Source organism: Pristiophorus japonicus, chromosome 6, assembly GCF_044704955.1.
Source record: "Pristiophorus japonicus isolate sPriJap1 chromosome 6, sPriJap1.hap1, whole genome shotgun sequence".
NCBI lineage: Eukaryota > Metazoa > Chordata > Chondrichthyes > Pristiophoridae > Pristiophorus > Pristiophorus japonicus.
In genome coordinates, this window is record NC_091982.1 from 8,777,875 (window position 1) to 8,793,601 (window position 15,727).

At 45.4% G+C, this 15,727-nt stretch overlaps 1 protein-coding gene across 3 annotated transcripts in view; it reads right to left on the bottom strand.

The window, feature by feature from the left end:
* cenpi (centromere protein I) overlaps nt 1-15,727 on the bottom strand; it is a 119,556-nt gene that overhangs the window by 3,162 nt on the left and 100,667 nt on the right. Inside the window, exons 17-19 of one of the 3 annotated variants that reach the window (XM_070882583.1) lie at nt 13,421-13,469; nt 4,133-4,366; nt 2,091-2,129 (exon numbers count right to left, since the gene is read on the bottom strand). In XM_070882583.1, the coding sequence (XP_070738684.1) occupies nt 2,091-2,129; nt 4,133-4,366; nt 13,421-13,469 (322 nt within the window). The remainder of the gene's footprint in view (nt 1-2,090; nt 2,130-4,132; nt 4,367-13,420; nt 13,470-15,727) is intronic. The other 2 variants (XM_070882586.1, XM_070882584.1) reach the window with 2 other exon arrangements.

A 15,727-nucleotide genomic window follows, 5' to 3' on the forward strand; every position in this document is an offset into this window, starting at 1 on the left:
AGAGAGAGGGGGAAGAGCGCGGGGTAAGGGAGAGAGGGGGAGAGCGCGGGGTAAGGGAGAGAGGGGGAAGAGCGCGGGGTAAGGGAGAGAGGGGGAGAGCGCGGGTTAAGGGAGAGAGGGGGAGAGCGCGGGGTAAGGGGGAGAGCGCGGGGTAAGGAGAGAGGGGGAGAGCGCGGGGTAAGGGAGAGAGGGGGAGAGCGCGGGGTAAGGGAGAGAGGGGGAGAGCGCGGGGTAAGGGAGAGAGGGTGAGAGCGCGGGGTAAGGGAGAGAGGGGGAGAGCGCGGGGTAAGGGAGAGAGGGGGAGAGCGCGGGGTAAGGGAGAGAGGGGGAGAGCGCGGGGTAAGGGAGAGAGCGCGGGGTAAGGGAGAGAGGGAGAGAGCGCGGGGTAAGGGAGAGAGGGGAGAGCGCGGGGTAAGGGAGAGAGGGGGAGAGCGCGGGGTAAGGGAGAGAGGGGGAGAGCGCGGGGTAAGGGAGAGAGGGGAGAGCGCGGGGTAAGGGAGAGAGGGGGAGAGCGCGGGGTAAGGGAGAGAGGGGGAGAGCGCGGGGTAAGGGAGAGAGGGTGAGAGCGCGGGGTAAGGGAGAGAGGGTGAGAGCGCGGGGTAAGGGAGAGAGGGGGAGAGCGAGGGGTAAGGGAGAGGGCGCGGGGGAAGGGAGAGGGAGGGGGGCAGCGGGGGAAGGGAGAGGGAGGCGGGCGAAGGGAGAGGGAGGGGGGGGAAGAGAGGGGGGGGTGAGGGAGAGAAAGAGGGGAGTGGGGGGAGAGAGAAAAAAAGAGGGGAGTGGGGGGGGGGGGGGGTGAGAGAAAAAAAGAGGGGAGTGGGGGGGGGGGGGGGAAGGAGAGAAAGAGGGGAGTGGGGGGGAGGGAAGAGAGAGAAAGAGAGGGTGTGAGAAAGAGGAGAAGGGGGGGCGCGGAGAGAAGGGGGGGCGCGGAGAGAAGGGGGGGAAGACAAGGGGAATGGGGGGAAGACAAGGGGAATGGGGGGGAAGACAAGGGGAATGGGGGGGAAGACAAGGGGAATGGGGGGAAGACAAGGGGAATGGGGGGGAAGACAAGGGGAATGGGGGGGAAGACAAGGGGAATGGGGGGGAAGACAAGGGGAATGGGGGGGAAGACAAGGGGAATGGGGGGGAAGACAAGGGGAATGGGGGGGGAAGACAAGGGGAATGGGGGGGAAGACAAGGGGAATGGGGGGGAAGACAAGGGGAATGGGGGGAAGACAAGGGGAATGGGGGGGAAGACAAGGGGAATGGGGGGGAAGACAAGGGGAATGGGGGGGAAGACAAGGGGAATGGGGGGGAAGACAAGGGGAATGGGGGGGAAGACAAGGGGAATGGGGGGGAAGACAAGGGGAATGGGGGGGGGAGACAAGGGGAATGGGGGGGGAAGACAAGGGGAATGGGGGGGGAAGACAAGGGGAATGGGGGGGAAGACAAGGGGAATGGGGGGGGGGAGACAAGGGGAATGGGGGGGGAGACAAGGGGAATGGGGGGGAAGACAAGGGGAATGGGGGGGAAGGACAAGGGGAATGGGGGGGGAAGGACAAGGGGAATGGGGGGGAAGGACAAGGGGAATGGGGGGGGAAGGACAAGGGGAATGGGGGGGAAGACAAGGGGAATGGGGGGGAAGACAAGGGGAATGGGGGGGAAGACAAGGGGAATGGGGGGGGGAAGGACAAGGGGAATGGGGGGTGGAAGGACAAGGGGAATGGGGGGGGGAAGGACAAGGGGAATGGGGGGGGGGGAAGGACAAGGGGAATGGGGGGGGGGGGGAACGGTAGAGAAAGAGATGGTGGAATAAAGTTGTGAAAGGAGGGAGAGATGGTGCAGGCAGTGGGAGGGAGTGGAGAGAGAAGGAGGGGAGAGAGAAGGAGGGGGAGAGGGGTCAAGTAAAAAAAAAAGGGCTGCAAAAGAGAGACCTTTCTAAAGCCAAATGGAAATGCAGGATAAACTATCAATTTATATAAAAGTAAAACAGGATTGTCACATCTATATGCAAGGTGGAGAATTGAATCTTTACAACTGAGGCCCTTGGATGAATTGCTCAAAGCTCATTTCCTCATCCATATTCTGGGAAATACATTCAATTAGCATACCTGTATTGCATGCAGTCGCTTCTTTTCATTGGGCCACCCCTGCAAAAAAGTTCAATATTGGGATTATCCAGGGTAAAATTACTATCACCACCTTATTTGGAAGTTTGATTCGCTGCTTGAACTACTAGATGAAAAATTTCACAATGACCCTGTAGTAGGCATGCCAGCCAACCTACTGTTGGCTGCACCACTGTACTACAGAAAATCAGGTGCAAAAATCATTCAAGAAATGATCCAATCAGGAGTTAATAAAACGAAACACAGAAATTATGGTTACTGTGGACAAACTGTGGAGATATACATCAGATATATTTAAATTGTAGTTTAAACTCTGCTCCTGCAGAACTACACTATCACAATGTACAGCTTCTCTGCCATTATTACCATTTTAATGAACCTTAATCACAGATGAGAATTGTGTAAGTTCAATTGTGCAAGTGAATTTTATCATTTTAGGTAGAGTAAAACCTGTCGGGATTCAAGCAGGTAATGATGGAGCAGGTAATAATGGGAGAGATGTGTTTGGGCATTTGAAAGGAATGGGAAATGAGGAAATACTTGAAGATGCTGGAGGATGTTTTTTTTTAAAAAACGGTGATGATAGCAGTTTTGAAAGATGGAGTGAGAAACGGTTGCAGTTAATCATTAGGCTAAGGGAGAGACAAATGATTAGGAGCCGATTCAAGAGCAGATGGCAGGTTTCAAGCAGGAGAGGAATCTAGTGAAAGCTGAGAGAGAGATGAGAAAAGCAAGAAGTGCTGTGGGGTGAGGACTGAACAGAGAAATGGTCAGAAGCAGGAGGCAGCCGAGTAGATAGTCAGTTTTGGAAATGAAGAAATCCATGAGCTTGTCGCACTTGGTATCCAAGTAGGTCAAAAGTCAGGGTTGTGTTGAAAAGTTTGAGGTGTCCTTGCCCTCTAAGGTCCTGGACTGGTAGGATTTGGCAGCTGATCAGGAAGAGGCAAGACTGCCTGATCTGACCGGAAATAACCAGGGTGGTTGCATAGCAAACTTGCATTCCTCAGATTTGTGGTCATGACGACTGGTGTTTCAGGCAATGGATGAGATTGGAAACTGAAAGGAAGCTGGAGGAAACAAGGATGTTGAAGACATAAGAAAGACTGATGTTCATCAGGTTGACAAAGGGCGGTGTTGTGGCAAATGTAGGGCCAGAGGGTTATGGTCGAGGTTGGAGGGAGGAAGGGAAATGCAGCACAATGAAGAAAATAAAGAAACCAGCCTCAGTGACTGCATCCTCAAATGTGGCATGGCTTTCCAAATGAGCAATATCAAAAAGGGTTAACTGAGGGAAACTTATATGTTGAGTGAGGATAGGAACATGTAGAAGTCAGAGCAAAAGGAGGCTGGGGTAATAAGTTAGGGTTCAAATCACCAAGGCTAAGGAGTCACTCAGTGCAGAGACTGAATGAGAAGGATAGGACAGATTTCAGCAAGGAAGACACTGGTGGGGCTCAACAGGGTGATGGGCACTGAGGAATTTGGAGAGGCAAGAGAAGTAGTGGAAAATGCAATGCTGTAATGAAAATTAAGTGCAAAAAGAACAAACAGGTTATGACATTGTAACAGAAGAAAAGTTCCATTATGCCTCAAAGAAGATTTCTGTTCGATATAATTTCTTGATAGTACTTTAGATAATGCCTCCTTTATCAACTGATCTATCAAGGGAGTCTATAAGTTTCCCTCTTGCTCTTGAGGAGGTACTGATTTATACCAACATTAAAAGGAAACATGTTTTTGCTCTGTAGGCAGACAAGCACAGCAGAAATGAAATTAGGAAATTTATTAGTAACTGAGAAGAAAATCACAGGTACAGGCCCAGCATTAGATCACTGTAGCCCTGAACTCAAGATTACAATGACTGTGCCATTTTGTAGTTTATTCCCAAGGATATTCCCAGATAATGACAGAGCTGCACCAATACAAACAATAAAAAAAACTCACTGGCACAAATCAATATATTTTGGTACCGATTATCCTTAATCTTCACATTTGGGGTTTTAAAATTCTCAATCTATGCTTACCTGCTGGATAAAATTTATGGCATGTCCCATGAGTGCTGGATGATTAACAATAGTAAAGCTGCTCTTGGAATCTGGGACCCTTGTCTGTGCTAGAAGATTGTATTCAATCCCAATACCCATCGGGTGAATATCGTGTGCAAAACTTCTAGATGTCCACAAACAGCTGACTGCAGCTTTCACAAATGCATTGTATTGCTGAAACATTTTCCTGTTCACCTGCAAACCTATATGTACCTGAAAAACATTTAAAATAGGTACATTTGGAACACAATATAAAATTATTTACCCAGATCTCAGTTTTACTAAGGGTTTGATTACATTTTTAGACAAGTTGTGAAAACACATTCAGATAAATAAACAGTATAGCAAATCCAACATCTTAAAATTAAATATACATAAGGCAAGCTAGTACTTGAATTACTTGATCCTTCCATGCAAACTGAAGAGTTATTCTCCGTTCAGTGAACAGCATTTACACATGGATAGTTCTACCAGTAACATGTGCCTAGCTCATTTTTAATTCAGTGAAGATGTGAAGCACTTGGTTAAAAAAAAGTATAGTCAGTCAGACAATGGCTTTACTTGGAAAATTACCACAGACTTGTTGATCCAAAAAAAACTGTTGGGCAAAGGATTCCTCAAAGGATTCTTTTTGCTACTCACCAACAAGCTGAAACTCTGTTTCCAGCATTTTCTGTTTATATAAAGCTGAAAATACTCATGTTTGAAGGACAAGTACCTGAGTAACTTAATTAAATAAGTTACTCATGTTGAATCAGAGGATATGTTGTTTATCCCATTTAACACTTGATATACCACTGCCACTGATTTATGGTGACAGTATTTTGCTTCTGTTTAATTACACAATATTGTGTAAGTGGTGTTTTCAGGATCAAATTCAATGATTCTGCTCCTATTTCCTCTTAACTTCAAATCAGTGCCCTTGAGGATGATCATAGGTATTTAGTTATTTTTAAATCTCTTTTTAAAAAAAGGCCAGGATACATAAAACGTTCCAGCAAGGAAGCAGGCAATAAGTATCGGCACTAGGAAGGAGGTGCTGCATGGTCAGTAACATCGAGTGGGTGGTTCAGAGATTTGTAAGCACTGGGTGGGGAAGGTTTGGGAGGAACAGAGGGATATTATGGTTCCTGTGTGAGGGAAGCTCTGGAAATGAGTGTGTCAGGGTGTGGCAGAGGAATGATAATGCTGGCATATGGGAGCACTGGGAAGGGAGTCCTGGGGTGTGACAGTATTAGGGAGGCAGGGTATGGAAGTATTGTAGGGAGTGGAACTAGGAAAGGAGCTGCGAGATTTGAAAACACTGGGAGGATTGTCTAACAGGAATGAAAGGCTGCTAGTGGAGTGTGGAAGCATGGTTGGGGGAGTTGGGAGAGTCTGGGAAAGGGGACTCTTGAACTGGGAGTTTATAGGGTCAGAGATTTGGGAGGGGTCCCAGGGTCTGAGAGAAATGGCGAGCAGGAATATGGAAGATCTAATATGTGGCATGGGATGGAGTGAAAGAGGGCAGTGCCTGGTAACATTAGCTGGTCTGGCATGATTGACTGGGAGAGAGCAGAGGAGAATGTGGGTCGATAACTCTGCATTTTTTATGGCCTTTCTCACTCTCTTTCCTCCCCCACCCCCCAATCAGTGTTCTCTCATCCCAGCCCTTTGGCCATGCATCAGTTTTTATATTTTATTTAAAGAGCAAAGCGCACTGTTGGACTTGCTTAACTGTATACAGTTGACAGTCAAGAGACCTCCAGAGGAAGATGCAGGAGATGGGAGGCAGCAGCAGTTGGGATCAACTGGAGAGGAGGTGGGGCGGGAGGTACTGGCACCGTGAATTGGGGTAGAAGAGGAGATGTAGATGAGGCCAGATGCAGTGCCAGCCCAATTTATCAAACACAGAGATGGAATAGCGCTGTGAGAGCAACTCCACAGCACCACGTACCTGAGAGAGAGACAGAGAGAGAGAGAGAGCTGGGAGATCTCAATGAGACCAAGGTGTAATATAAAGTTATTTAGCCCGACAAGCAGGCCTTGATAAATAGCAACAGAAAATGTTAAAGGAAGTGAAGTGTGCACTACACTGCATAAGCAAAACTTTTAATATTAACCGAGCAAGTGTCCCATGGCATTGCTCACAATAAGTCAGAAGATACACTGTTATAAAACAGTGTGGGTGTAAAAAATAAAGTGCGATGGTAATTGTGTGGCAAGTAAATGTGTTACTTATAAGTACACTTTATGCACAATATATTATCAATAACAGGCCAATTGACAATGCAAGTGAAACAAATCAACTGGGGCAGGAAATTAATTAATTAAATGGCAGATCGGAGGAATGGGCCAGCAATGATAAATTTAATGTCAGTTCTCTTGTCAATGGCAACAGAATAGTGAACTTCTCTGGTATAGATTTTGCGTGATAAAATAATTAAAATATAAAGCAGCCTTCTCAGCAATGGAGGTAAAGTGGTAGATAAATGAACTGGGGAACACAAAATGACCAAAATAAATAAAATAGAAACACAGAAAATAGGTGCAGGAGTAGGCCATTCGGCCCTTCTAGCCTGCACCGCCATTCAATGAGTTCATGGCTGGAACATGCAACTTCAGTACCCCATTCCTGCTTTCTCGCCATACCCCTTGATCCCCCGAGTAGTAAGGACTTCATCTAACTCCCTTTTGAATATATTTAGTGAATTGGCCTCAACTACTTTCTGTGGTAGAGAATTCCACAGGATAGAAACATAGAAAATAGGCTGGTCTCTCAATGGTTGTGAATCAACAGAAAATAAAAACAGAAAATGCTGGAAATTCTCTGCAGGTCAGGCAGCATCTGTGGAGAGAGCAACAAAGTTAACATTTCAGGTCGTCATTTCAGGTGTTTCTCTCTCCACAGATGCAGCCTGACCTGCTGAGTATTTCCAACATTTTTTGTTTTTATTTCATATTTCCAGCATCTACAGCATGTTGCTTTTGAAGCAGCAAAGTTGGCTTGTCTGATGTAACAATGAGATAGAGAAACAAAAGGACGAGAGAAATGAATCAAAAAACTAACTGAAGCAGGAAACAGGCAGCAAATAAATTAACATTGCCAGGGGAAGTGTGCTTTTCAGGCAAATAAACAAAAGGAAGTTGTATTCCTTTACACTGAAAAAAAAAGTGAGGAAAAATGGCATTTAAAAAGTCAGTAATGACAGCTGCTCGTCAGGAATGATAAATTAATTAAAAACAGCTTTTTTGCCAATCAGGGCAAACTAGAAGGAATGAAAGTTCATATAAATTTTTTTTTTAAAGATTGTATTAAACTTTATGAAATATATCTCAGGTTGAGCTAATGGCAACAGCTGATGTCAAAGTGGTTGGGAATTAGGATGTGTAAGCAAGAACTTGGCAGAACAGGCCCATCAGATGTAAGTATTTCAAAAAAAGGTATATAAAGCTGCAAAAAACTTCCAAATTAAAAGTTTTTGAAACATGACTGATGTGATACAGGAACAAAGTGTGAAATGTACAAGGAGTGTGAGCTATACACATATTCTACAGTATAAAATATAGACAGATGCATTGTGCAATTTTTTAATTGGATACGCTTTCTAGTTATTCAGGTTGAGCATTCAGAATCCAGAGTTCCAAAATTCAGAATGTTCTGGAATCCGGGCCAATCCGCGGCGGCGTTGTCTGCAATCCGGAAAACGTTCCAGAATCCGGACATTTTTAAAAACCGATCACTGCTGCGAGTTGTGCCTCGGGAGGGGGAAAAACACCACCCCAAAAAATAAAAATTCACAAAAACCTTACCTACTAAATCGCTGAAAAAGAATAAAAACTTTAACTTACCTTTTTTGCAGGTCTTCAACGCAGGTTTTCCCCGGCCGCCGACCCCCCCACCCTCTCTGTCGCCTTTAAAAATAGATTCATTTGGAGCTTTGAAACAGTTTTCAAGAACCAAAAGCCATCTCAATTTTGTCTACACAATACGACCTCACGAATTACAGTAATACGGTCTGCTGAAACAATGACAGGGGTCTAGAAATTGCAAGCAAACAAATTAGCTTCCTCACTTGCACTGGGCTAATTACTGCAATGGTACTTTGTAAATTCAGATTTACAAAGGACCATTATTGGAGTTCAGCCATTTGCATCCCCCCTCCCCCCACCTCAGCCCAGGAGTTTCCGGATTCGGGACGTCGGAAAGATGTTCCAAAATCTGGAAATACCCGAAATCTGGAACAGCCTCGATCCCGAGGTTTCCGGATGCTCTACCTGTACTGGCTGGTGCTTTTAGGTAAGAAAATTACTTAAAAGAAAAAGTTTTTACACCTTTAAAAAGGAGTTTGAGCAGAAGATCACAAGCAGTGTTCCTCAGAATGTGAGCAGTATTTGCACAAATATGTAGTATAAAAGAACGTAGATAGAGAAGTCTGTAATGTCCAGGGAAGTTTAATCTTTAGTAATAAGCCAAGAGTATTAAAAATATAGTGCAACATTTGGAGTCCATATAAAAGTGAGCTAGAAGTTAGAAAAATACCACAAGATTAGAAATAGGAGCAGGAGTAGACCATACGGCCCCTCCAGCCTGCTTCGCCATTCAATAAGATCATGGCTGATCATCGACTACAACTCCATTATCCTACCCCATCTCCATATCCCTCGATTCCCCTCGAGTCCAAAAATCTATCTCTCAGCTTTGAATATACTCATTGGGCCCAAAATTGCCCAGGAGTTGCTCCGTTTTATTGGAGCAACTGGATTTTTCTGGAGTATCTTTAAAATCCCCATTTTGCACATCCAAGTTGCGCCAGTGTAAGTGAGTTAGTTAGGATTTTTTTTTAGTTTAGTTTAGCTCAGTTCAAAAGGGGGAGTTATCAGCCACCTACTCCCGTTTTGGCCATTTAAGCCAGTTTGGACAGCTGATAGTTGCTCCAAACTAATTTAGGCCAACGTATGTGGCCACTTATGGCTGCACAGAAAACCCTTGGAGAGTTAAGAAATCAGCGCAGGCAGGTACTTAATTTAATGACTTGACTAAAGAATGTGAATAGGATCAAACAGCTATACAGTACTGACAAACTTTGCAAAGTTAATTTAATATACAACAGAAGCATTCATGGAAGCTTAAACGACAAAAATAAAAGTAAAGAGACAAAACATATTTACATAATTTTTTCAAAATGTTCAAATTAAAAAAAAAATAGAAGTACCTCCTGTTCGTAGGAAAGTATTTTCATCAACAGGGTTAAGGAAAGTCTTGAGTAAGCTCATTAAAATTATTGGCTGCACAGTATCACACCCTCCACACCCCTTTCCCCCTACCCCCCAAAATCAAAACTCTCCTCGCCTCCCACCCTCCTCGGATCAAAACTCTCCTCCTTTGCCCCCCACCCCAATCAAAAGTCTCCCCGCACCAACCTGTTTCTTGTAGCCCTCAGCGTGGGAAGACAGCAGGCCAGCTTGTGTGGCACGCGCCTCGGCCCAGGAAAGGGTCGGAATGCGTTGGGTCCCACGCTGCAGGCACGCATCATCATAATCATGGGAGGAGCTACTGCGCATGCGCAAACACTCTACTGTGCATGCAGACAGCTGTTGGCACTCTTAGGTGCAGGGCCCTAGCTCCGGCGCCCCCCACCCCCCTAATGGACTCGCCATGCCAAGCCCCGGGAGAGTCAGCAGAGGGGCCAGAATCACCGCATCTCACGTGAGTGCGCTGAAAAAAACAGGTGGGCCAAATTTGGGCCCAAAGACTCAGCATCAAAAGCCCTCTGGGGCAGAGTTTTCCAAAGATTCACAACCCTCAGTGAAGAAATTCTTCCTCATCTCGGTCTGAAATGGCCTACCCTTTATCCTGAGATTATGTCCCTATTTTTGACAATAACCTTTCCGCATCTATCCTGTAAATCCCCTTCAGAATCTTGTATGTTTCAATGAGATCACCTCTCATTCTTCTCAACTCGAGAGTACAGGCCCATTCTACACAATCTCTCATCATAGGAATCAATCTAGTGAACCTTCGTTGCACCGCCTTCAAGGCAAGTATATCTTTATTTAGATAAGGAGACCAAAACTGTGCACAGTACTCCAGGTATGCTATTACCAAGGCCCTGTACAACTGTAGCAAGACTTCCTTGCTCTTATACTCCAACCCCCTTGCAATAAAGGCCAATATGCAATTTGCCTTCCTTATTGCTTGCTGTACCTGCATGCTAGCTTTCTGTGTTTCTTGCACAAGGGCCCCCAAATCTCTCTGAACAACAACATTTAAAAGTTTCGCACCATTTAAAAAATATTCTGTTTTTCTATTCTTTCTACCAAAGTGAATAACCTCACATTTCCCTACATTATACTCCATCTGCTACCTTACTGACCACTTACTTAGTCTTTCTATATCCCTTTGCAGACGCTTTGTGTTCTCCTCACAGCTTACTGTCCCACCTAGCTTTGTATTGTCAGCAAACTTGGATACATTACACTCGGTCCCTTCATCTAGGTCATTAATATAGATTGTAAACAGCTGAGGCCCCGGTACTGATTCTTGCGGCACCCCACTAGTTACAACCTGCCAACCTGAAAAAGACCCGTTAATCCCTACTGTTTTCTGTCCGTTAACCAATCCTCTATCCATGCTACTATATTACCCCGAACTCCAGGAGCCCTTATCTTGTGTAATAATCTTTTATGTGGCACTTTATCAAATGCCTTTTGGAAATCCAAATATACTACATCCACTAGTTCCCCTTTATCTACCCAGCTATTTACATCCTCAAAAAACAGTCAAACACGATTTCCCTTTCATAAAACCATGTTGACTCTGCCTAATCATATGATTTTCTAAGTGTCCTTATACCACTTCCTTAACAATGGTTTCCAGCATTTTCCCGCCGACGGCATTAAGCTCTAGAATTACCTCCCTAAACCTCTATTTCTGTATCTCTCTCTCCTTTAAGACACTCCTTAAAACCTACCTCTTTGACTGTCCCAATATCTGTGTCAAATATTGTTTGATAATCGCTCCTATGAAGTGCCTTGGGACGTTTTACATTAAAGGCAAGTTGTTGTTGTTTACAAGAACTATTGATACTCCTGCAACTCTACCCCTGAATGAGTCAATGCCTCAAGAAAGGTGTGGAGAAAAAATGTAGGTGATTTTCTGGCAATAGTTACTTCACCAAAACTATAGAGCAGCTTGTGTTGCGAAGGATGTGGTCAGTGATACAAAAAAAAATAATACAACTATAGTTAAGGAGGAGGTCTTATACCCTTGCGGTCATGAAATCAGCATCTAGTACACATGGGGGTAAAAATTGCCCTCCACCAGAAACGGGGCTCACCGACCCAGAGCAGTTAACAACCAGGGGGCATAGATTTAAAGTAATTGGGGGGAGGTTGAGAGGAGAAGAGGGGAAATTTCTTCTCCCAGGAGGATGGTGGGGGCCTGGAACTCGCTGCCTGAAAAAGGGTGGTAGAGGTAGAAACCCTCACTACTTTTTAAAATACTTGGATGTGCACTTAAAGTGCCGTAACCTACAGGGCTACAGACCAAGAGCTGGAAAGTGGAATTAGGCCGGATAGCTCTTGTTCGGCCAGTGTGGAGATGATAGGCCGAAATGGCCTCCTTCCGTGCTGTAAATTTCTTGGATTCTATATCCTTTTGGAAGTGTTCTGGCCGCCGCAATGGTTGCGGTGGCCTAACGGCAAAATTCAGCTCCTTGGGGATTTTTTTTCCAGCAGGGCGGAAGTGAATCATCATGGGGGCGGAAGTGGGAGCGGGACGGAGTGTGCGCAGCTGTCAGTCATCGCATTGGCGCGTCTCAACATCTCCCCCCTTCAGTTAAAGGGGAGAGCCACTGCGAGCTCTACATATTTTTAAGTTAGGTCCACTGAACCACCAGAGAGGGTTTCAACTGGGCCAGCGGCCTGGCACTCAAAAGGGGGTGCCAGGCTGCCTGTTGGCAGCCCGGCTTAACCCAGGTGCATAACTGTCTGAGATCCAGGGCATAAGTAATATGGCAGCGTGGCAGTGCGCCCTCCCCTTTAAGGGCGGCCGTGCTGCCATTTCAGAGTGCACCGGCAGCAAAAGCTGTTGGGGGCACTGGCGCCGCTACAGTGGGGCAATTTCGGGTAAGGGACAATTTCGCGAGGGGGTCCCCATCAGACGGTAAAGGGTCAGCGTGTGCCTGCCGCGGCGGGAAAATGGGCAGTGCGGTCCCGGACACGTTCTGGCGGACAGAGGCCTTATCAAAAGGATTAATTTTGGTACCCGTGTACTTTTGATTTTTTTCAGATGCATATCTTATTAGGGTGACCATACCTAAATTAAAATAGACTTAACAGTCTGGAAAGCATTTCAGGATGATTTAAATTCAAGTTCAAATACACAAAGATACTATGGATGAAAATTTCCACTCCATTTCTCAGGAGTTTCGCCAGCGTTTGAAATATCGCTGGGGAGTGGACCGCCAGCATGCACCGCCAGAAAAAATGCTACCGTCCAAGTTTGGGCTCAGTGCCCCGTAGGTATGATCGAAAAAAACGCCGATGAAAAGCAGCCAGAGCTGGGCGGTAGAGATGTAGCCCTGCAAAGAAAGGCAAGTGAAAGTGTTTTTTATAATTCTTTTAAAATTCTTTAGCAGCGATCAAGTTAAAAAGGGTCTTGAGAATGTTTTCTGATTTTTTATTTTTTGTTTCTTGGAAAAAACAGTGTGTGTTTTCCCCCTTCCGAGACCCAACCACAGCCTCGGTCTAAATTTGAGTAATTACTGCCCATTTTGATCAAGAACTGCCCAACTTGCCCAGGATCACATTTAACTGCCAAGAATCTGCGGGCAAGATCCATTTTCTTGCCGGGTGGTATTTTTTTCATTTAGTGTGCAATTTTGCGCCAGCATTAATTTAAGAATCTTAGCAATCTTTTTGGGTGGCAATCTGGCGGGGGCGGGTTTTATAGAAATTCTAGCCCCATGTAAAACATTAGTTACTGATTCATTGGGTAGATTCATAGGCAAATTATTCTGGCCGTGAGCCCGAGTGATGATTCTTCATGATTGAACCTGAACATCTTGCAAAGAACTGCTGATAGACACCCATGAACATTATCTGATAAAGCTGTTGACAGGAAATACCATCAACAATATGAGCTTCACCTGAACTAAGTGACTGGCAAAAATCACATTTCACAATTGAAACACAAAACATATGAACCACATTGTAGCATCTCTAAAGTGCAGTTCTTTAAAATCCAATGTTGCAGCCCAGTTACTTTAATTATAACATCCTTACATTTTTACTTGGATCCAAAGACTTCAAAGCTATTAGATTTGTACGGTACCTGTAAAAAGTAAAAAAGTTGTTTTTCACACATTTTATATTTGCACATCAAAATTGTAGTGCAGTGTAGATCTTAAAACTTAAGTAACTCTCAATAACCAAATATGTACAACAATTTACATTTTACATAGTGCCTTTATCTTCGAAAAACATTCCAAACTTCAAAGTCGTAATCAGATAAAAATGGATGAAGCCAAAGATGATGCTATCAGGGTGACCAAAAGGCTTGGACTGGTAAGTGACAAGTAACATTCATGCCACACAAGTGCCAGGCAATGACGATCTCCAACAAGGAAGAGTCTAACCACCGCCCCATGACATTCAGCAGCATTACCATCTCGGAATCCCCCACCATCAACAACCTGAGGGTAAGGGGGGGGGGGGGGGTCATCATTGACTACAAGAGCAGATCAGAGGCTGGGTATTCTGTGACGAGTGTCTCACCTCCTGAATCCCCAAAGCCTTTCCACCATCTACAAGGCACAAGTCAGGAATGTGATGGAATACTCTACATTTGCCTGGATGAGTGCAGCTCCAAAAACACTCTCTCGACACCATCCAAGACAAAGCAGCCCACTTAATTGACACCCCATCCACCACCTTAAACAGTCACACCCTCCCACATCGTGCAGAGTGGCTACAGTGTGTACCATCTACAAGATGCACTGTAGCAACTCGCCAAGACTTCTTCGATAGCACCTCCCAAACCTACGACCTCTACCACCATGAAAGACAAGGGCAGCAGGTGCATGGGAATACCATCACCTGCAAGATCCCTTCCTAGTTACACATGATCCTGACTTGGAAATATATCTCTGTTCCTTCATCGTCGCTGGGCCAAAATCATGGAACTCCCTCCCCAACAGCACTTTGGGAGCACCTTCACCACAAGGGCTGCAGCACTTCAATAAGGTGGCACAATACCAGCTTCTCGAGGGCAATTAGGGATGGGCAATAAATCTGAGGAACGAATAAAAAAAAAAAATGTTTGGTCAAAGAGGTAGGTTTTAATAAGAGTCTTAAAAGGAGAAGAAGGAGGTGGAGAGGTTTTGTGAGATTGAAGGGATTCACACATGGAGTTCCAAGAAAGATGGACACGGATTTGGGAGTTGACAACACGTTCAAGAACTTTGGAGAGGAAAGGGAGGTTGGCGATGGGGCAGTAGCTAGCAAGCACAGTGGGGTTAAGGCTGAGGGAAGGTAGGGAACTGGCAGCGGCAGCTGATCAGATAGTCTCAATCTTTGAGACAAAGAAGTCAATGAGCTCCTCACACTTGTTGTTGGAGGAGAGTGCGGTGGAGACAGGGGAGAGGGGTTTAAGAAGACGATTAGCAATAGAGAATAGTAGCCGGGGGTTATCTTTGCATTCCAAAATGATCCTTTAATAGTGAACACTTTTTGCAGACAAGAGTAGGACCCGATAATGCTTTATGTGGTCCAGCCAGATCTGACGGTGAATGGCTAAACCACATCTGTTTAACCTTCTCCTTTACCGTAGCTTTGGCAAAGTCCTCTTCCATGGTAAACACCGATGCAAAGTACTCATTCAGTACTCTGTCACAAACATTCACCGCACCTCAGCCACGATCTCTCACCGAATCTCAACCACGATCCCTCATCGCTCCTCCGCCTCGAACACTCACCGCACCTCCACCTCGACCTTCTCGCACCTCTGCTGTACCTGGGCCCCGCTGATACTCCTGCCCACGCTCCAAACGGCGACCTGGGTCCTGATGACGTCACCCAGTCGCCCACCTTGAGCAGCTCGAGCTGGAAGTTGTAGTGGCATGCTCCAGCTCTCTTTATAGCCCCGACTCGCGGAGGTGTTCTCACGCAGGTCGGGGTGGCCCACGATGGGAATAGGGAAGGGCAGATATTAGGGAAAATCAAGGCATGGCTAAAGAGGGATTCCATTTTGTTACGTTGGAATCATTCTGGGACAGACAAGAGCTATTCCAAAAGGATGGGCTTCAGCTAAGCAGGCAAGGTTCTAATGTTCTGGCAAAATGGTTAAATAAGGAAAAGACGAGGCATTTAAACTAGGAATGGAGGGCTGGGTAAATAAAACCAACCAGGTTTAGCTAAGTGAAGGGAGAAATAGATGATAATATTCATTCAGAAAACAAATTTGGCAAGAGGGATATAAAATAGAGGGAGAAAATCAAATGGATTGGTTATAAATGAGGAAAAGACTGAAGTAAAACTAAGGGTTAGCATTAATAGAAACCTGGCTGCAAACTGGACAATAATAGAAAACAA